Source organism: Cnephaeus nilssonii (genome assembly GCF_951640355.1).
Source record: "Cnephaeus nilssonii genome assembly, chromosome: 2".
In the NCBI taxonomy this organism is placed as follows: domain Eukaryota; kingdom Metazoa; phylum Chordata; class Mammalia; order Chiroptera; family Vespertilionidae; genus Cnephaeus; species Cnephaeus nilssonii.
In genome coordinates this window covers 12,669,225-12,689,848 of record NC_137073.1, presented here as the reverse complement: position 1 = coordinate 12,689,848, position 20,624 = coordinate 12,669,225, and the positions used below count along the sequence as shown (strand labels likewise).

Here is a 20,624-nt window from a genome sequence, read left to right as displayed (position 1 = left end):
TTTTCACTAGATACAGAATCCAGGACCCCCATTCCCAGGGTTCGCCGTGGGCCGCTCTGCCCTGCCAGCCTGAGACTAGCCCCTGAAGGCTCCTGAGTGAGCACTGTAGGAGGAAGGGCCACGTGGGGTCAGCCCACTGCAGCCTGGGTGGGTGGTTTCCTCTGTCCACTGAGTGGTGAGAAAGTGCTCCTTGGAGGTAGAGGGTGTGGCCACTAGAGGAGGCCCAAGCTCCACTGGCCTCTGCTTGGGCCTTAGTGGGGGCACATCACCCTGATGGAGATGGGAGATGACAGGCTCAGCCCTTAGGAAACAGAAACCCCAAACCTGCCTATGTCTCCCCCATAGCATCCTAGAAGCCAGGGCAGAGGACCCCCCAAGTGGTCACTGTACTGTTCACTGTCAACTCTCTGGCAAGTGGGCATCAGGCAGAGCCAGCTCGCATGCCCTGCATGATGTGTTTGGAATGTGGCCACCAAGTGCTGTGCATGTGTGGACCATGGGGCCACTGGGCTAGAAAGTCGGGAGGCCTCTAGGGTGTGGGGGCGTGGGCAGGAAAGGAGTGGACAGGCCCTCATCTCCTCTCACCCCCGTCCCCCAGATACTACTTCAAGAAAGTGAGTGACGAGTTTGACTGTGGAGTGGTGTTTGAAGAGGTTCGGGAAGATGAGGCCATCTTGCCTGTCTTTGAGGAGAAGATCATCGGCAAAGTGGAGAAGGTGGACTGACCCGCAGGCCAGGCCTCTGCACCAGGCGGGGCCCTCATCAGGTGGGGCAGGGATGGCCACACTGAGAGCAGGAAAGGCTGTGCCATGTCAGGTGCTCTCATGTGTATGCAAGCATGCGGCTTCTCGTGTGAGGCCAGGGACTGCCTGCCCATAGCCACCCACCTCTTTGGTCCATCTGTGTCCAGGTGAGCGGGGGTCCCGCTGAGTGGTCCCACAGGTGTCTGTCCTGCTGCCGACAAGGAGGGGGCCCCGTCCACTCCTCCACAGCACTACTATGAGAGTCTGCCCAAGCAAGCAGGGAGCAGTCCCCTGTGGGGCCGCCTTGTTGACCCTCCCCAGCGGATCCCCGCTGCTAACCACGGGCCAACCCCCTGGCGCCTCCCCCAGGGCTCTGCTTCTCCCTCCGGAAATTGTCCACCATGCCCTACTCTGGTCAGGGCCAACTCAGGCCCGGGGTTCAGGGGGCTATTAGGGGTCTCTAAATTGTACATGTCACCGAGTGCCTTCAACACAGCTTGTCTCTTGCCTGCCACTATGTGGATCCGGCGACGGGGCACCTCAGTGCTCCCTCTCCACCCTCAGTTTCCACAGCGCCGGCTCAGCGGGTCCCGGGCTCTTCCTTTGTAAGGGCCCATGTAAATATGTACATTTCTCAGGCTAGGGCTAGCGGGGGGCTGCCCCGAGCCCATTTTTCATGCGCTGACTTGTACAATGATCTTTTAAAGGTACTTGGATAATAATGAAATAAAACCAGTTTTGAACCATCCCTGGCTATAGAGTGCACGGATCTTCTGTCGGTGGGGTCTGGTGAGTGGGTGCGCCATTCTCAGCCCAGTTTCCAGCACATGTGACCCGTCTCCTCTAGCCAGGCCTGGTTATGCGCAGCCCATATCAGGCCTCAGCAACAAGGCCACACGCAACAAGGTCACACTGGCATCCAAGGGTCTTGGGAGTAGGGTGTCTTGAGGAGCCAAGATGGCAGCAACACAATGTGGGGATCTAGAAGCATACCCTGGGGGCAAGGGCTAGGCCCCATCCAATATGGAACCCCAAGAGGCTGAGATCTGGCCAAAGCCAAATGGTGGCCAGCCATGCTCAGGAACCACACACAGTCCAGGGCCGAAACTCTTTATTCAATGCCCACAATTTCCCAGGCACCGAGGAGATGGCTCCCTTGCACTGACGGGGTGGCTACAGCTCCTCCTTGAGATCCACGGTGGAGTTGGCTATTGTATCCTGGAAAGGGTCACAGAGGCCCAGCTGAAAGCTGTGCCCTTAGCCCAACCTTGCCCAGTCAGTCCCATAGCCACCCATCCGAGGGCATGTCCGAGGCCTGGAACCTTGGAATAGAGGCACTCACTGGGAAGGAAGCTGAGGCCTCCTCGGGGGGCTCCTCTTCGGGTAGCTTGCCCCCGTTGTCCAGGAACTTGGAGAAGGTCTCCAGGTCTCTGGCACTTGTGTATTCAATCACCTGAGGAGGGACAGGAGGGTTTGGAGGATACACCATGTCCTGCCCAGACCACACCCAGTCTAGACTCCACTGGCTAAGGCCCACCCTACCAAGACCCTTTCCTGCCCCCAGGCCACACCCTATACTAGCTAGGCCTTGCACTCTTAAGACCACACCCCATCCCAGAGCGCATCTACTAAGGCCACACCCTTTAAGGCCTTGCCCCATCTCCATCTAAGGACTCAGACATCAGACCAAGGAAGATGGGGTCCTGCCTCACCTTCCGACCCTGTCCTGCTGGGAAATACTTGAGGGTGGGAAAGCCGTGCACAGCAAAAGCTTCCAGTTCATTGGCCGTGGCATCTAGCTCGGCAATGATGATGTCTTCGTGGTCCCTGTACTTTTCGGCCAGTGCCTCCCAGGTTGGTGCCATCTCCTTGCAGTGGGTACACCATGGGGCATCTAGGACAGGGGGATGTTGGCACAGCCAGCAGGACCCCATACTGCCCACCTATCCACTGTCTACTGCCCTCCACACTCACAGAACTTGATGAACACATTCTTGGTTTCGTCAAAAGCCACCTGCTCGAAATTCTTGCCCACAAGAGTCTTGACAGGATGCTGGTCCCAGTCAGGGGGGACCTCTTGACTCAGAAGATAGGGCTGGGGGGAACGGGGCCAGGCGCTTTGTTGGGGATCTCCTGAGAGCTGCTGCTCCCACCCCCACACCCTAGGTGGGCCATCCAGCACAGACCTTGACCTTGCCGCTGAGGACTGAGTGGCAGAAGGTGGTGACCCAGGCTGCAGTGACCGGCCCCCTGTCAGCAGGCATGTACTTCTTGGTGGTCTCCATGTTGATGAAGCGCAGGGTGGGGGCCTCCTCTGCCCTGAGCCCAAAGTACTGTAGCACGTGGTTGTTGTTGGCACTCACGTCCACTACCACGAACAGCACCTGCCAACAGGGAGTATGCACTGGGCACTGGCCTCCCCACCGCCCGCCCCCAGCCCATCCAGCCAGTACCTGCCCCCGGAATGGGGGAGCTGCCTCCCTGAAGCCTGCCAGCAGCTCCTGGTGCGGGGCCAGTGTCTGGTTGATGAACAGCAGCAAGTGGTTGAGGATCCTGGCCGCAAAGATCTTGGGGGACGTCTGCAGGAGTAAGCAGGGCTCATGGGAGCTGGCTCTGTGGTCACCCTCCCACTCCGCCCAATGCCCATTCCTTACCTGCAGCCCAACTCACCTGGCTGTTGAACTCCGTGACCAGGTGCATGCTGTGTGTGAGGAGGAAGCGGGACAGATCACCCTGGTCCAGGCCCAGCTCCTCATCCACCGGGAAGTCTGCCCGCCCCTCGTCAAACTGGACAACACCAGGTGGGTCAGTAGGAGCCATAGTCCTGTCCCTAACCCCCGCCTTGGCCCAGACCCACCTTCTTGAAAAGGACCACGGTGTCCTTGGTGAGGCCAAACTTCTGAAAAAGCTGCGGACGATCAGTAAGGCCAAAGGTCATGTCCAGAGCATCCTGGGCCAGAGCCAGGAAGGTTGCCACGTCTTCATCCTGCAGGTCCTAAGGGGTCCACGTCTGTGAGGCCATCTGGGGCCACAGGCCCTGCTCCCAAGGCCTGGCCCCTGTGCCACTAGCTCACCTGGAAGAAGCCGATGACCACTATGTCCTGGGCATCTATCAATGCTTGGGCACCCTCTTCATCTTCCAGGCGTGTGGTGCTGGACCCCACCCGCCGCCTTAGCCACTCAGCAATGCCCGCGGCTTCCCGGGGGCCTGCGGAGAGTCCCATCAGCCTGGGCCCAGCCCCTGGCCCACACCACCGCACACATGCCTGCCCCCTGTACCAGTATACTCCTCCGGGTTCGTGCGGTTCCCGTTTCGGAAGAACTTGAGCGTGGGGTACTCGGTCACAGCAAACTCCTTGGTCAGCTCTGGCTCTGAAGGCCCATCCACCTTGGCCAGCCTGGTTTTGGCTGACTCTGCTGCCAGCAGGGCAGCTGCCTTGATGTACTCAGGGGCCAGCGCCTTGCAGTGCCCACACCACGGGGCATCTGGGGGACAGGGCCATGAGTGTCCCTGGCCTCCATGCCCCTGGTCGCAGCCCCTGCTCCCGCCCGGCCAGAGCTGGCAGACTTGGGATCAGTCAGCTCCAGCATGGAGCATGTCCTGTATACCTCCCTCCTGAGCTCAGCCACACTAAACCCAAGCACCAGAGGCCGGACCACTCAAGGCTTCCAGATCAGGAGTGCAGTGGCCAGCACCTTCCAGGCAGTGAGTTGGAGAAGAATCCTCCGTTGCTGCTCCCTAAGGCCGTGCTCCCTGCCATATGCTGCTGACTGTGAGGCCTGCCTGCTCAATGGCTTTTACATGTGTCCAGGGTTGTAAGAAAGCCACGGAAGAATATGCAAGGTGTGAGTTTTATCTGGCTCCTCACAGTCTAACTGAGGGTCTCCCTTATACCTGTGCCGCCCCTCCCACCTGTTCAAATTGGACCCCCAGACCAGCTCAGCCCCAAGGCTCTGCCTCAGGTGCCCTCTGATGGAGCCAAGTGCCCATCGGGGAAGCCCTGCGAGTGCATAAGCCCCGGAGTCCACGCGGTAGGGGGTTGAGCACACTGGGTGACACCTGCGGGTCCCCCAGCCCTGCTGACCCTGTGCACTCACAAAACTCCACCAGCAAGGCAGGGTGCTCCTGCAGGGCCAGGCCCAGGGTGCGGTGGCTCAGCACCAAGATCCCATCCTCCTCAGGAACCTCCTCCTTCCCGGGCTCCTCTGAGGGACCCCCTGGCTCCGGGCCCTGGCCCCGCAGGCTCAAGGCCCCGAGCAGCAGCAGCAGCAGCACAGACAGGAGCTGGCTGTCCATGGCAGTGCCGGGGCCCATGGGGCGGGGGCAGATAAGGGGGCCGGGGGCCAAGCAGCAGTTGCCACGTGTCACCCAGTCCTGGTCGCAGGAAAGATAAGGCCACAAGGCTCCCCCCACCCCCGGGGGAGGGGAAGCAGACAGAGGCAACACTGGGCACTGAGACAGGGTGAAGTTTAATAGGGCTATTCAGGGCACAGCGCCAGGCCCGGGAGGGGGTATCCCGAGACGGGGCAGAGGGCATGAGGGGTCTGGTCACTGACGGAGGGGGCTGGAGAATGCTTGGGGGTCCCTGTGCAGTGACTGACAGAGGCAGAGGGAACAAGGACCCCAAGTGGGGAGACAGCTCCCGGGGCAGGGCAGGGGGGTGGGTGCTCAGCTCTTCCAGTCTTGGCAGATGTGGAGGCCCCACTCCCAGGAAAGGTGGTCTGCCCTGTCGTCATCAGTGAAGAAGGATGTGACCACGTAGGCGCCCCTCACCAGGGCGCCTCGCGGCGCCTCCTCCACCGGAGTTACAAACTCATACTCCTGGGCTCTTGGGCCATAACTGCCCACCATGTACTCAGCCTTGTCCACTGGAGGAGGAGGAGGGCATCAGGGGCTGCCCTCTGCCCACTGGCCCCCGCCCCCAGCCTCCAGGCCCTCACACGGCCCTCACCTCGCAGACCCCTGCGGTAGGTGTGATGCAGACACTTGAGGCCACTGACAATTTCCTTATTGACCTGAGGGACAAAAAGTGTTATGTGGTCCCTCTGGGAAGCTGATCCTGTGGGTGGCTGGCATCGCCCATGACAGCTGCCTCACCTTAAAGGTGATCTTCACTCTGTAATCAACACCCTCCTTCAGGACGAACACCTGATTCTTCAGTGCAGCCAGCTCCCCTGTGAGGGAAAGGGCAGCTAAGGATCAGACTCCTTCGATGGCTGAGACCCTGCCCCAGGAGCCCCCTAGGGGGGCAGTATCTGTGACGTCTACGTGATGGGTCTGAAGACTAGGGTTTGGGCACAGGCTTCTAAGGGGTCTCTACCCCAAAGATCAGTCCGTGGTTTGCAGCAGGAGCTTACCGGTGAGGTCCATGGTCATGGGCCCGGGAGCCTGCTCAGACATCAGAGTCAGCCGGGTCACCTGCACGTTGGGCAGGCTTGGGTCTGAGGAGAAATTGGAAGTCTGCTGGATGCACCCCCCAACCCCCACCCCGCCCCGCTCACACCCATGGCCCGAGCATACCCACGGCCGGCAGCAGGGGACCCAGAAGCACCCGCTTGTACTTGGCCAGGCTCTCATCGTCGGGGTCCAGCTGCTGGATCTCTAGGAGGCTCTTCCTCCCCGGGGCCCGGTACCCTGGCACAGCCTCGTCCAGCACCTCATCTGGCGGCAGCTGCCCCCCTTCCTTTTCTGTCAGAAGGACTGGGGTCAGGGAGGTGAGTGAGCAACTGCTGCCAGCTACCCTGGCATTCACTTGTCAGACGGGAGCCCCATGGATCAGGCGGACCTCCCCCTGCCCAAAGACTGAAGAGGAAGCCAGTAGGGGCTCAGGGAGGGAGGGAGTGTGGGATTAGGGAAGGAGGTGTGAGCTCCGAGAGGGAGGTGCGTGGGGGCTCCGGAAGAGGGGTGGGCTCCGGGGGTGGACAAAGGCTCACAAGAGCCAAGTAACGTTCCTGGAGGCATCAGCTGCCTTCTCCTGGCCCAGCCATTCATCTAGGGACTCTGAGGCCAAAGGTGGGGGCAATGAAGACCCCAAATGGGGGACAGCTCCAAGAACTAGGGGCCCCACCATTGAGTGGTGACCTCCAAGGTCTTTCATGGAGCAGAGGCTCTGCCCTCATAGTCCTCTGAGTCCCCCCGTGCTCTGAGGCCTCTTCCCATATTCCCACAATGCTCTCTGAAGCCTCTGGCCCGCCCCTGTCAACCTGCTCAGGCAGAGACTGGGGTCTCTGAGGGCCTTCCCACAGTCCTAGGAGTTCCTTCCACAGTGTTCCTGTGGGGGATGGGGAGGGGGCTCTCTCTAAACCCTGGAGCTTATGTGTGGGGCCACCTCCCAGTGTCTCCTAGAGCCCCTTCCTGCTGGGCTGGCGCAGGGGTCTCTCCAAGCCCTTCCCATAGTGTCTTGGGACAGGGTTTGTCTGAGTCCCTGCACACTGCGCTCCTGTCTTCTCAGGAATCGCCACACACCCTGAAGGAGCCCCAGCCCCACCCAAGGGAGTAGGATCTGAGGAGCGGGTTCCCAGGGGGAGAGGGTCCCTCTGTCACCCAGGCTCCACAAGCAGACCCGCCCACTCTTGGCTCTTTTCCCGAGTGTTTAGCCTGAAGGAAGCCCCCCACCCCCGCCAGAGCGCTGCCAGGAGGACCACATCCCAAGGTCCCCACGCGAGCCCCCAAAGTTTCCACGGGGGAGGGGCCGGTCCCCACCCCAGACTAAAACCGGCCCCCGCCAGAGCCCCCCCGCCCACGTGGCCGCCCTGGCCCCTACCCGGCTGGCTCACCTCGAGCGCACAGCGCCAGCCGGAGCAGTTCCAACAGCTGCGCCCCCAGCTCGCACGCGTCCAGGCCCAGCATGGTGGCCCGCGGCCCGGCCCGGCCCCGCCGAGGAGCCGCCGAGGAGCCGCCGCCCGGCTTGGCGCTCAGCCCCGGCGCGACTGCGGTGAGCTCATCCCGGCCGGGAGCGCCCCCCGCGCCCAGCGCCGCGCCCGCGCCGCGCGCCCCCAGCCGCTCCGCGGACCCCGCGCAGCCCCGCAGAGACGCGCGTGTCGCCCGCACCGCGCAGGCACCCGGTCGTCCCTGCCTCCGACCCACCGGAACCCCGCACAGCTGCCGCGGACGCTGCCGCGGTCACGGTCGCAGCGGCCCACCCGACTGCACCCTGCTCTGGCCGCCAGGGCTGCCTTACTCCCAGGCGCCCGCCGGAGTCGGGGGCTCTCCGGGGAAGCCCTCAGGGCGGGGCCGGTGGGGGGCTGGGGCGCCCAGTGGAGCAGGTGCGTCCCCCTCCCCATGTCCCCAGGCTCCCATTACCAGTAAGCAGTGCAGGCCGCACCTGGGGCCCAACAGCCCCTCCCCCGCTCCCCATCCTCGGAGCTTCTGTCTAGGCAGAGGGGACTCCCAGCACCGCCTGGCCTCGGGGCGGGGGGAAGCTGTGTGGGTCTGCACAGCCGCCTGGCCCTGCACCCCAGAGGTTACAGTCATCAGCACAGAGCACGCATGCACGGGGCTGGGGTCCCCACCCGCACAGCCATTTCTCAGTGTTTATTCACTGGCCTGTGGGGGTGGGAGTGGGGTGGGGGTCTCTATGCTCTGGGGACCCAGAAGGTTCTGAAGACCCCTCCTTGTCCTCGGGGAGAAGAGGACATGGAAACAAAACAGAGCCGCGTGGTGGAGTGTTGAGAGGCGGGGGCAGAGAAGGGGCTTCCGGTCTTGACACCTAAGCAAACCCTGGGGTGAGTCACGGAGTCAGCCGGTCTGAGCGGAGCAGGAGGAGGTGGAACAGCCTGAGGCCCCTTCTTTCTAGCCCCTCTGCCCACTCCTGTTTCTGAGGACACCCAGGGGTCGGACCCAGTCCTGCCCAAAGGAGCCCCTTGGTGAGCAGGAGGCGAACAGGCCCTGGGGGCTAGGGGGCACTTGGGCTTGGGAGGGACTGTTCCCCTCCAAGCCGCACCTGCCCCCAGTCTTTCCAAGGCAGGATTCCCCCCTCCCCCCCAGCCCCCCTGCTGGGGCCCAGGTCCTTCTGGGCCCCATTCCGGCTGCCTTTTCTCTGGGATAGGCGGGGTCAGTCCGGGAAGCTACTTGTCCCCAGGTGGACAGCTCTGGCCGCTGGTGGCCTTCTCAGGAGATGTCCACTCATTCAGAGAGGACAGCCAGGCCTGGGTCCAGCCTGACCTCACTGTGTGGGTGGGGCTGGGTGGCAGTTCACCGGGATCTAAGGCAGGATGGTAACCTGGCTGGGGTAGCAGCTCCCTCCAGTCCCCCTACCCCAGCTCCTGCCGGACCTGTCCTCACCAGCCGCGGAAATGGATTCGGATCACATGTGGAGGGCTGCTGGCCAAAGGCTCAGCCCATCCTGCCCTGCCCCCAAGCCCCTGAGGGGAGAGGGAAGGAGGGGGCCTCTTGTTTCCAAAAAGCAGAAATGGACCTGTTTGTAGCCCTTAAAATGGCCCCAGCAGAGGAGGTCTGGGGTGGGGACGGCCAAGTTGGAGAAGGGAAAGGGCTGGAATGGCGTGTGTGTGTGTGTGTGTGTGTGTGTGTGTGTGTGTGATCCTTCCTTCCCAATAAAGGGATCTCTGCCAGTTCCCTAACGGGCCCCACCCAGGTCCTGTGCAGCTGATGGAAAGTGAGCTGCCTCCCACCTTCCCCCAAGTCTCAGAGGACCCCTACCCAGCACCCTATGCAGCCACAAAATGTCATAGGTGCTGGTGGCATCCACACGATGACACCCAGGGTATCACACAATCGCAAGCACACCCTCCTAGGGCAGTCAGACCCCTTGTCTGACCCCACAGCCCCCTCCACCCCTGGTCCCTGCAGGGGTTACAGTAGGCCCGTTGTCCCCCACCCCAGCCCACCTTCGCCAAAACTTCCCTCTCCTGGAGACCCTCCCCCCACAGAGCCCCCCCCCCTTCCCTGATCTCTCACCCTCTCCCTGAGTCCTCACCCCTCTCTGAGCTCCCCTTCCTCTTCCTGAGCCCCTACCCTCTCACAAGACCCCGCTCTAAGCCCACATCTTCGGGTCCCACCTCAGGGCACCTTCCACAGCCACGCAGCTCCTAGCAAGTCCTCCCCGCAGGGGCCTCAGTTTCTCCCTACGGTGGGGAGAAGCTCCTTGGGGTGGCTGGCCTGGCACCGGCCCCTTCCCAGACCCGAATGGGACCAGGGACCAACTCTAGACCAGGGAGGGTTAACTCGGACGTGGGGCGGGGCAGGGCGGGGCGGGGCATCTCGGATGCTAATACCCTCCAGGGCTTCACCCCTAGCCATGGCCGCTGGCCCCGCGTCCCATGGTGGGTGCCCCCGTGTGCAGATGCCTCACCTAAGCAAGGTGGGTGCTGGGTAGGGGTCCTGGGGTCCCCAGGATTTCTGGCATCAAGGCTGGGAGGGGCAGGAGAGGTGTGAGTGCAGGTGAGCGCAAGTGTAGACTTCGACCTGGGGACATTGGCATTTTGTGGGGCAGGGTGAGGCAGCAGAGACCCCAAGGGCTGGGGGTTAGGGTAGTGGCCCTGGGCCTTCGCCCCACCCCCACCCATTGCCAGCAAGGCCTGAAATCCCACCATCTGTGTGTGTTAATCTCTGCCCACACTGATCCGGGCAACCAGGTCGGTGGAATCAGGATGTGGGATGGGGGAGGCTGGCTGGGGCGACCCCCCCCGCAAGTGTCCCCTTTGCCCAGATGGAGCGGGTGGTCGTGAGTATGCAGGACCCCGACCAGGGCGTGAAGATGCGGAGCCAGCGACTGCTCATCACAGTCATTCCACACGCGGTGACTGGTGAGGCTGGGGTGTGGGGGTGGGGGGCTGCGGGCCCTGCCTTGGCCTCCGCCACACCACCTCTGCTACTACGCAGGCAGCGACGTCGTGGAGTGGCTGATCCAAAAGTACAGCATCTCAGAGGAGGGTAAGGGGTCAGCTCACTGCCCATCCCGGCGCCTCGCCCACCCTGGGGTCCCAGGGCTAATAAGGCTGCGCCTTCTGGGGCCCAGCAGTTTTAGGGCCAAGCCCAGTGAAGGGGAACTCATCCCCAGAGACCCTGCTCAGTTCTCCCCAGATGAGGATTTGCCACCCTGCCTTAACCTCCCAACCCTACCCCAGAGGCCCTGCACCTGGGCAGCCTCCTGGTTCGGCACGGCTACCTGTATGCACTGCACGACCCCCGCAGCCCTGGGCTCCAGCTTGACGAAACGCTCTACAGGTTCCAGGTCAGGCTCAACTGGGGGCAGGTGGGAACCCAGCAGCCCCACTAGGAACTTCTGGAAGAGGCAGGGCTGGGTGACCTCACAGCAGGCCCGGTGGTCTACTGTCCCCTCCCCAAAAGGCCTGCACTGGAAGCTTCCTTTTTTTTTTTTTTTTTAAATATATTTTATTGATTTTTTTACAGAGAGGAAGGGAGAGGGATAGAAAATTAGAAACATCAATGAGAGAGAAACATTGATCAGCTGCCTCCTGTACATCCCCTAGTGGGGATGTGCCCGCAACCAAGGTACATGCCCTTGACCGGAATCAAACCTGGGACCCTTCGGTCCACAGGCCGACGCTCTATCCACTGAGCCAAACTGGTCAGGGCTGGAAGCTTCCTTGTGGTAGAAGGCCCCTCCATGTTAACGGGAGGGGCCTTAGCTTGTTTCTCTGGGACCACGGCGGAGGGTGGTTAGCACCGAGGGAGGATTTTGCCGGCTTCCCCGGGTCCGCAGGCCCCCACTCCAGGAAGGAGGCTGTGTGGGGCCTGAGCACGGAGCCCTGCACCTCAGTGTGTCTGTGTCCTCAGTCATGATGGAGCTCCCTGCCTGCCCTTCCTGTCCACAGTAGGAACCCAGGTCAGGCCTGCCTTCAGGCTCCGTCCCTGCCTCCCGCAGAGACTGCGACTAAATCTGGGGCTGGGGAAGGCCCCACCCACCCCTCCCTGGAGTGAAGGCCCCTGGAGCTGGGTCAGGGCCCCAAGAGGTGAATGGAGCTCAGTTCCGGGTGGGAGAATGGCCTCCGGGCCATGGACAGACAGGCAGACTCTCAGGCTCCCCATCCCCAGCCAGCCCAGTCTCTCCCCAAGGGAGCTGAGAGGGTAGGGACAGCTCCTGGGGTGGGGAAGGCCCAGGAGGTCCCCGATACCCCTTGTTCCCGCGTGGCACCAGACACCCTATTTCTGGACCAGCACTCTGTGGCCAGCGGCTGAGCTCGACTATGGTGAGTGCGGAAGGGTGGGCTGGCCTGGGACAGCTCCCAGGACCGAGGGCAGAGTGTCCTCTGCGGCCTGCTCCCTGTCCTTCCAGCCATCTACCTCGCCAAGAAGAATATCCGAAAGCAGGGGGCCCTGGTCGACCACGAGAAGGTGGGACCCCCACCCCAGGCTGAGCCCAAGCCCCACTCATGTCCCAGGGCCTCACCGTTTGACGGGGAGCACACAGCCCGGCCCCAGGATAATGCAGGCGCACAAACGCCGTCCCCTGTGTGTCCCAGTGGGGAGCGGGGAGGGCCCAGGCCCCGCCCTGAGCTTCGCATGGAAGGGGCTTAGCCACTGGAGACCTGAACGCCACCCCCAGGAGCACTACGACCAGCTGCACAGGAGGATCAACCACACGTGGGACCTGGTAGTGATGCAGGCGAGAGAACAGCTGCGGTGAGACCCCCCCCCCTCCCCGCCCAGCGGGCACGGAGCCCAGACTGCCCAGGAAGCCCAGAGGCACTTAGCTGGGCACTGGCAGCCATGGGACCAGAAACAGTGCCAGGCAGGCTTGGCTGCCTGCCCAGGCCCTGGCCGGAGGGTGGGTGTGGGGGGTGCTGTGGTGGGTGCCTGTTCCCCCAACTCTGCCTGCCCCTCCCCAGGGCTGCTAAGCAGCGCAGGAAGGGGGACAGGCTGGTCATGGCGTGCCAGGAGCAGACGTACTGGCTGGTGAACAGGCCCCCGGTGAGCCCTCGTGGGGGAGGGCGGGTTCCTCGGACAGCAGCAGGTCCCGCCGGAGTCCGTGTGTGCGCCTCAAAGGTGCCCCTGGGTGACAGGAGGTTCTAGGCTGTGGCTCATCAGAACCTAGAGAGCATGAGGCCAGGACTAAGGCTGCCCCCTCTCACAGACCACGGGACAAAACGCTTCTCTCTAGGTCTAAGGGAGAGGCCTGCGGAAGCTGTGGGGGGACCTACAGACCCGAGGGGTGAGGCAAGTGGGGGCGAGGCTTAGCTGCAGCTTCTGGGGGTGCTGGTCAGGCGTCAGGCCTTGCCCAGAACCGCAGTCCTGGCAGGTGGTTTGAGGTCCCCTGACTGTGTGGGGCAGTGGAGAGATGTCTGGGTCCATGTGGCAGTCACAGCAAACATGAGCGGGAGCTCCTGTGGGAAAAACACAGGAAATAGGCTCTGGGAGGCACCACAGGCCTGATGACCTCATCAAGTGTGTTTGGGGGTATCTCCGGGAAAATGACCGTCTTCCATCTGAGGGCCAGGCGGCGGGCCGTGGGAGGAAGGTGGAGTGGGCATGGCCCCAAGACTATGTGCATGAGCTGAGGCCGGGGCCCAGGAGTGGGCCGGGCCAGCGGTATGGGTGAGAGGTGCGTGTGGAGGGGCCGGGCCAGCGGTATGGGTGAGAGGTGCGTGTGGAGGGGCCGGGCCAGCGGTATGGGTGAGAGGTGCATGTGGAGGGGCCGGGAGTGGCAGCTGGAGCCTCTGGGCAAGTGGACACGAGGGTTCTGACTTGGGCAGAGGGAGGGAGAGGCCAGGCCAGCACGTGTGTGTGAGGACGAGGTGCAGGACGAGTGGGTTTGGGTGAGTGGAACTGTCTTAGGTGCTTAGGTCTTGGGCTTGAGCAGTCAGGCGTACGAAGGTGAGCTTGACCGAAGAGAGGAAGAATGGGGAGGTTTGGGGAGAAAAGTCAAGGATTCCGCTCTAGTGGCAAAGCCCGGGATGACACATGGGTGTGGAACTCGGGAGCTATGAGCTGGGGGGGGCTGGGGAGAAACCCAGAGTGGCTCTGAGGGGGTGGTCACTTGGGTGGGGATGGGCCGAGAGGAGACTCAGGTTTCTGGGTTCCTCTGAGTGTCAGTTTCCATGTCAAAGGGTAACATGTGGGCTCAGAGCTTCAATATATGGGGTGAGTGGGGGGCAGGAACATAGCTCTAGGGTGGGGTCTTAGCAGCCCATCTGAGCTGTGCTCCCTGCCTCATCTACTCTCCCCGCTGCAGCCTGGGGTCCCGAATGTGCTGGAGCAGGGTCCAGAGCGGGGCTCCTGCATTGCCAGGCGAGTGCAGATGGTAAGACCCCTGCAGGCATGCATGCCCCACCCCCACCCATTCCCCACGCCTACACACATGCCCCCCACTCCTCACCCCTGCACCCAGGCCTCCTGCCATCCCCACCCCAATACCCCCATGCACACACCCCTCCCCAACCTCCTCCACCACTCTGGGACGACTTGGGGGCTTCCCCCCATCTGTTGTGCCCTGTCCCACTCCTGGTCTCACTCTCCCCTCACCCTAGCCCCCCATTCCCAGCCCCCCTGCTAACTTTTGTCCTCTCTCACTTCCCACCTGCTGCTCTGGGTGCAAGTAAGTGCGATGGGCCCTGGGGAGGGCGGGGGGCTCTCTCCCAGGCCAGACCAGCCACCTCTCCAAGGCCTCTGTGGCCTCGGGAACCAACTGCACCAGGACAGGCATGGCCAGACTTTGTAGCAGCAGAGCCCCTGTTCAAATCCTATGAAACCCCAAACAGAACAGATAATACATTGAGTACCTTACTGATAAAGCTTCTTCCTGAGGTCAAAACCATGATCGTAGGTTTATCATTTCCCACTTTAAGGCCAGTCCAGGAGGGCTGACACAGAACTTGGAAATCACAGGCACCTGGGTGCCTTGTGCCTCTGCTCGCTGACCAGTGAGGGGTGTGCAGTGTTCGGGAGGGCCAGCCAGTCCCATGGCCACGCCCCTCCACCTGGCCCACGGGGAGGTGGCCGGCGGGTTCCAAATTCTGAACACGATGAGTTTGGAGCACAGTCAACAGCCTGGGTTCCTAGTGTGACTCGTCGTAGTATTTCTCACCTATGTGTTGTTTTAAAAAGTAATTTAGGTACATTTGAAAATATGGGATAGTGATCATTGGGGCATCTCAAGGCAACTTTGAGAACATTCTGGAAACCTCCAACCTATAGCTCCCTGAAAGCTTCCTGGATAGTCAGACCCTGCCATCAGAGGAGGGTGCGACAGGGGCCTGGGCCATGGTGGGATGTCGGTCCGCAGGGGCCTGCCTTCTAACCGTAGCTTCCCCTGGCCCTTCCAGACCAAGAACACGGATTTCTACAAGCAGGAGGTAGGTCCTGGGGCCGGAACAGGGGAGTGGGCTGGCCGCCGCCGCCCTGGCCCTGCTCACAGTTCCGTGTTGTAGATCGAGTGCTGCACAAAGGCCCTGGGCAGGATCCGGGTGAAGTCCTCTGTCTGCCTTGAGGCGTGAGTGGGATGGGGGTGGCAGCTGGAGGCCCAAGCCCAGAGCCCAGACCCTTCCTCTAGTGCCCTTGACCCAGAACCCCTCCCTGCATGGCCCCTGACACCATCCCCACCCCCAGGTACCTGAAGTTCAGCAGTCAGCATGGCCCGCATGACCCCATCATGTCGGGGTGCCTGCCCAGCAACCCCTGGATCACAGACGATGACACCTACTGGGCCATGAACGCCCCCAAGTGAGCTGAGGGGGGAAGGGGGGTCTGCGGCGTTCTTCCCAACTGTCCCACCCACCCCACAGTCCTCGTGCTCCTGACACACCCACCCCTCCCCAGTGTGGCTGTACCCACGAGGCTCCGTGTGGAGCGATGGGGCTTCAGCTTCCGGGGACTCCTGGAAGACCCTGTGGGCCGGGCCCATTTCATGGACTTTCTCAGGAAAGAGTTCAGCGGTGAGATGCCCCCACCTCCTATTTGAGGCCCCAGTGAGGGAGGTTTTTGCCTGGGACTCCCCCGCCCCCGCCCCCGCCCCAGGTTTCAATCAGCCCTGGCCGCAGCTCAGGGTGGGCCTGACCTGGTGCTTGGACCCCCAGCGGAGAACCTCAGCTTCTGGGAGGCATGTGAGGAGCTGCGCCACGGAGGGCAGGCCCAGATCCCCGCCCTGGTGGACTCCGTGTACCAGTGAGTGCGAGAGGTGGGCCTGGCAGGCGGAGGGCAGGCCTGTGGAGCCTGGACCCACCGGGGCTGTCCCCCGTCCCCACGCACAGGCAGTTCTTGGCCCCTGGCGCTGCCCGCTGGGTCAATATCGACAGCCGGACGATGGAGCGGACCCTGGAGGGCCTGCGCCAGCCCCACCGCTACGTGCTGGATGACGCCCAGCTGCACATCTACCTGCTGATGAAGAAGGTGAGCACTTCCTCCCGCGCCTGTAAGGCCATTCCCACACTTCCTGTGGGTAGGCATTCCAGGAAGCTCCTCTCCGGGACGTGGACCCCTCCTGCCTTTCAGCCGGGCTGCAGACGCACAGCTGCTCAGTGTCCTCAAACAGCCGGTCAGGGTCCGCACCTGCCCACGTGGCCTCTTAGGTTAGCTTCCTGTTGCTGCTGTAGAAAGTGCCACAGACTCGGTGGCTGGATGAACACACACTTACCCTCCGGAGGCCAGAGGCTGAGACGGGTATCTCTGGGCTCAAGTCAAGGTGTCTGCGAGGCTGGTTCCTTCTGGAGGCTTCAGGGGAGAATCCATTTCACGGCCGTTCACCCCCCTCCCTGGCTCATGGCCCGTCCTCCATCTTCAAAGACAGCAGCGTATCATTTTTTTTTTTTTAATTAAGAAAAAAATTTTAGCTGAAACCAGTTTGGCTCAGTGGATAGAGCGTCGGCCTGCAGACTGAAAGGTCCCAGGTTCGATTCCGGTCAAGGGCATGTACCTTGGTTGTGGGCACATCCCCAGTAAGGGGTGTGCAAGAGGCAGCTGATCGATGTTTCTCTCTCATGGATGTTTCTAACTCTCTATCCCTCTTTCTCCCTCTCTGTAAAAAATCAATAAAATATATTTTTTTAAAAAAAGAAAAAATTTTTAATTGATTTGAGAGAGAAACATCAATCCGTTGCTCCACCCATCCAGGCATTCATGGGTTGCTTCCTGTATGTGTCCTGACCGGAGAGCAAACCAGTCCGCACGCAACCTCGGCACTTCGGGATGATGCTCAACCAACTGCGCCACCGGCCAGGGCTTTTCCTTTTTTTTTAAATTAAAATTTATTTTTCAATTATAGTTGAGATACATTCTAATATTATATTAGTTTCAGGTGTAGCAGCAATGTATCATCTTTAAATCTCTCTCTCTCTCTTTCTCTGATCCCCTTGTCTCCCTTTCACTTCTAAAGATCCCTGTGCTTACACTGAGCCCACCCGGATAATCCAGGCAGTCTCCCCATCTCAACATCGTCACTTTAATCACACCTGCAGAGTCCCTTTGCTACATGAGGGGACATATTCCTAGGGCCTAAGGATTAGGATGTAGACACCTCTGGGCAGCTTTATTCTGTATACCACAGCCTACAACTATTTATCTAATTTTTTTAATTTGCTTGACTTTGGATCCAAACAGGTTCCATACATTGGTGAATGTCTCTTAAATCTCTTTTTAGAGTACTGTATAGGTTTCCTCTCCGTCTTGTAAAATTGTTTTTGTTTTGTTTGGAAGGAACTAGGTCCTTTGTTCTGTAGTTTTCCACAGTCTGGGTTTTGCTGAGTCCCTGTAGTATCTTTGATGTGTTTCTCTGCCCCAAAATTGGTAGTTGCTAAAAATTGGTAGCTACCATTTAAGTCTTGATCAGAAGTCATTTCCAGTTTTGTGGCTTATTTGTTCAGTGTTGTCAAGAATATTTTCTTCAGTTTGGTGTGTCCTTCCATGAGGAGGTACATGAGATTGGCTGCCTCCACTAACAGTCATTGCCCAGACTCGTGATTTCATCAGCAAAGTTCTGATCCCATCGCCGCCTCTGTTTATGAGCTGAAGCCTCCCCTCCCTGCTCTCTGCTGGCCAGTGGTACTCATATAGGAAAGGCAGATCAATGCTTGATTCCTTCTTTTGTTGTTGTTATTAATTCTCACCCAAGGATATTTTTTCCATTGATTTTTAGATAGTGGGAGGGAGAGAGAAAGAGAAACAGATATGAGAGAGACACACTGATTGGTTGCCTCCCACACATGCTCTGACCAGGGCTGGGGATTGAGCCTACAACCAAGGTACACGCCCTTGACTGGAATCGATCCCAGGATCCTTCAGTCCAAGGGCCAATGCTCTATCCACTGAGCCAATCCGGCTAGGGCTGATTCCTTTTAATTACCACTTATCAAAATAATGAGTTTGACCCTGATATCCGCTGAGGGAGATATACCATCACAAATTCACATTTTCACTGGACTTAATGGGTTTAAATCCATGTCAGTTTTTTTTTTTTCTTTTTATGTTTTTATTGATTTCAGAGAGAGAGAGAGAAAAACATCAATGATGAGAAAGAATCATTGACTGGCTGCCTCCTACACGCCCCCAACAGGGGATCGAGCCCGCAACCCGGGTATATGCCCCTAACCGGAATCAAACCTGGGACCCTTCAGTCCACAGTCTGATGCTCTATCCACTGAGCCAAACCAGCGGGGGCCCATGTCAGTTCTTATTCTTACGTGATATTCAGGTCTCTGATGTGTCCCACAGTGTATGGTGACTTCCTTGCTTCCTGGTGTGATACTGTCCAGGTTCATCCTGCTCCAGACCTAGGCCATTTCCCAGTCAGCCCTGGCCCTTTTTCATGGGTGGTGTTTAGAAACCTTGACCTACACACCAGATGTGTTCGTGCCACTGGGGTGGTCATCATTTCCCGGCCTTTCAGTGGACAGAATTAGGAAATATGTGTTTTAAAAAGAATGTATTTGGATCATACTGACACTTGTACTTCAGGTTCAGGATTAGACTTTCTCTACCGCCCTGATCTTATTTCTCTCTTTTTTCACTCCCACCGAAAATCTTGGTTTCCAGCAATGCTAACATAATTACTCGTTTGCTTTCTCACAATCCACTCAGTAGTCTGAACTGAACGACACACAGCACCATTGACCATACAACCGCTGGCAGTGGTTTCCTTTCCTCCTCTTTTGGTCCCTTGTATGTGTCCTCTTTGGGACGTCCTCTGGAACGGCTCTGTCATTATGTGTGGTTAGGATGGTGTCACCCCTGGATATCCAGCTCCAGTTACGACCCTTTACTTCCAATGTTTGGGGATTGCTTACTTATTTTATAATTATGTGAAATATCTAGTTTCAAAACCCAATCTGTTAAGCAGGGTAAATTCCAATAAATCTAGCTTTTATTGCTGCCCCTTACCTTTTCCCCTCCTTCCCAAGATAAATTTATATTCATCTTTTTAAAATATAACCAATTAGGCCCTAACTGGTTTGGCTCAGTGGATAGAGCGTCGGCCTGCGGACTGAAGGGTCCCAGGTTCGATTCCGGTCAAGGGCATGTACCTTGGTTGTGGGCACATCCCCAGTAGGGGGTGTGCAGGAGGCAGCTGATCGATGTTTCTCTCTCATCGATGCTTCTAACTCTCTATCCCTTTCCCTTCCTCTCTGTAAAAAATCAATAAAATATATTTAAAAATAAAATAAAAATAAAAAATATATAACCAATTAGATTCGTAGACTCTTCCCCCACTTCATTGTCTACTGTACGGTTCCTCTTGCCCTTGTGAGTTGGCTCTGTGTCCTTGCCCTCACTCTACGGGGCAGACAGCTGCTCCGCATTCCCTTGCAGGAGGCACCCTGGTTCACTCCTCCACGTGTGGGTGCCGGGCTCTTGCTCCTCTTTGGCTGTTAAATGGCCCACCTGGAAGGGAGCCCAGGTCCCTCTGAGTCAGCTGACTTGGTCAGGGCAGGCCTTGGGTGGCCGCCTCCAGCACTGTCCACTGGGAGCTCCGAGGGTCAGAGCAGGGGCAGGCTGCGGCGGGGGCAGCTGAGAGGGAGGCGGCGGAAGGCGTCAGGGCTGACAACCATTTCTTACAGGACTCCTACCCGAGGTTCCTCAAGTCGGACATGTACAAAGGCTTGCTGGCGGAGGCCATGATACTCCCGGAGACCAAGAGACGGTGAGCCTCGGTGGTGCCGTGCCCAGGAGCTGTGAGGCGGGACTCTTGAGGCCGCCCTGCACTGAGGCCCCTTCTCGCCTACAGAGTGTTCCCATTCATGTGGAAGCCACGGCATTCGAGCCTGAGCCCTGCTCTCCCTCCTGCGTCTGCTTCAGTGGAACCGGCAGCTGCCGCAGGTGGTCCTGGTGGTGGTGATGGAGAGGCATAGGTGGGCCTGAGCCTGGAGGAGGAGGTTCCACCCCTCGCCTCTCATCACCCTCTTCTCACCCACGGTCCTGGCAGCTACCTGAGACCCCCAGCATGGGCATCCCCTAGTGCACAAAGCCGAGACCCCCAGCATGGGCATCCCCTAGTGCACAAAGCCGAGACCCCCAGGATGGGCATCCCCTAGTGCACAAAGCCGAGACCCCCAGCACGGGCATCCCCTAGTGCACAAAGCCGAGACCCCCAGCATGGGCATCCCCTACTGCACAAAGCCGAGACCCCCGGCATGGGCATCCCCTAGTGCACAAAGGGTGTGGCCTTGCTGTGGGGCACACAAATCAGACTTCCCAGAAGGGATTGGTCCAGGAGCTGACTACCAGGGAGGGGGAGTCATTGGCTGAGCTTGGGTCACCTGGAGAAAGGTGGGACGAGATGGGCAAACCAGACCAAGGCCACGCTCCTGGCACGTCGCCGTCTTCAGCTCCTGGTGCCCAGCCCGCACCTCCAGGCCTTACATTAGCAGGCCAGTACCTGGGAGCCAGAGGCAGACAGCAGGAGCACTGGTCACGTGGTGAGGAAATGCAGGCTCCAAAGCTGAGTCACCCACTCCACTCTGCTCAGTGGGACC

The 20,624-nt window shown here is 59.6% G+C and overlaps 4 protein-coding genes across 6 annotated transcripts in view; 2 read left to right on the top strand and 2 right to left on the bottom strand.

The window, feature by feature from the left end:
- Positions 1-1,598, top strand: part of AXIN1 (axin 1) — a 90,081-nt gene extending 88,483 nt beyond the window's left edge. Inside the window, exon 11 of one of the 2 annotated variants that reach the window (XM_079790626.1) lies at positions 599-1,598. In XM_079790626.1, the coding sequence (XP_079646752.1) occupies positions 599-725 (127 nt within the window). In that variant the 3' untranslated portion in view covers positions 726-1,598. The remainder of the gene's footprint in view (positions 1-598) is intronic. The other variant, XM_079790627.1, reaches the window with a different exon arrangement.
- A 318-nt stretch (positions 1,599-1,916) lies between these two features.
- Positions 1,917-5,073, bottom strand: PDIA2 (protein disulfide isomerase family A member 2; the record flags this gene model as incomplete). Its single annotated transcript, XM_079781698.1, has 11 exons — positions 4,842-5,073; positions 4,023-4,229; positions 3,818-3,951; positions 3,601-3,738; positions 3,414-3,530; positions 3,197-3,322; positions 2,930-3,127; positions 2,718-2,838; positions 2,456-2,637; positions 2,086-2,196; positions 1,917-1,961 (listed from the first exon to the last, which is right to left on the bottom strand). The coding sequence occupies exons 1-11, from the start codon at positions 5,056-5,058 to the stop codon at positions 1,917-1,919; spliced, it is 1,596 nt and encodes a 531-aa protein (XP_079637824.1). The 5' UTR covers positions 5,059-5,073.
- A 221-nt stretch (positions 5,074-5,294) lies between these two features.
- On the bottom strand, positions 5,295-7,632 carry ARHGDIG (Rho GDP dissociation inhibitor gamma). The gene is made up of 6 exons (XM_079759435.1): positions 7,521-7,632; positions 6,265-6,444; positions 6,102-6,185; positions 5,842-5,918; positions 5,696-5,759; positions 5,295-5,612 (listed from the first exon to the last, which is right to left on the bottom strand). The coding sequence occupies exons 1-6, from the start codon at positions 7,591-7,593 to the stop codon at positions 5,413-5,415; spliced, it is 678 nt and encodes a 225-aa protein (XP_079615561.1). The 5' UTR covers positions 7,594-7,632; the 3' UTR covers positions 5,295-5,412.
- A 2,368-nt stretch (positions 7,633-10,000) lies between these two features.
- Positions 10,001-20,000, top strand: RGS11 (regulator of G protein signaling 11; the record flags this gene model as incomplete). 2 transcript variants are annotated; one of them, XM_079781706.1, is made up of 17 exons in its annotated part: positions 10,001-10,063; positions 10,412-10,508; positions 10,585-10,635; positions 10,830-10,936; positions 11,864-11,915; positions 12,002-12,060; positions 12,272-12,348; positions 12,555-12,636; positions 13,898-13,966; positions 14,988-15,017; positions 15,093-15,154; positions 15,271-15,384; positions 15,481-15,596; positions 15,738-15,825; positions 15,912-16,050; positions 19,710-19,792; positions 19,877-20,000. In XM_079781706.1, 17 exons carry the CDS (start codon positions 10,001-10,003, stop codon positions 19,998-20,000), a joined length of 1,413 nt encoding a protein of 470 aa, XP_079637832.1. The 2 variants fall into 2 exon arrangements, with proteins under 2 accessions (XP_079637832.1, XP_079637833.1); XM_079781707.1 differs by lacking the exons at positions 10,001-10,063; positions 10,412-10,508; positions 10,585-10,635; ... (2 more) ...; positions 12,002-12,060; positions 13,898-13,966 and having other exon boundaries at positions 12,326-12,348.
- Between the last annotated feature and the right edge of the window lie 624 nt (positions 20,001-20,624).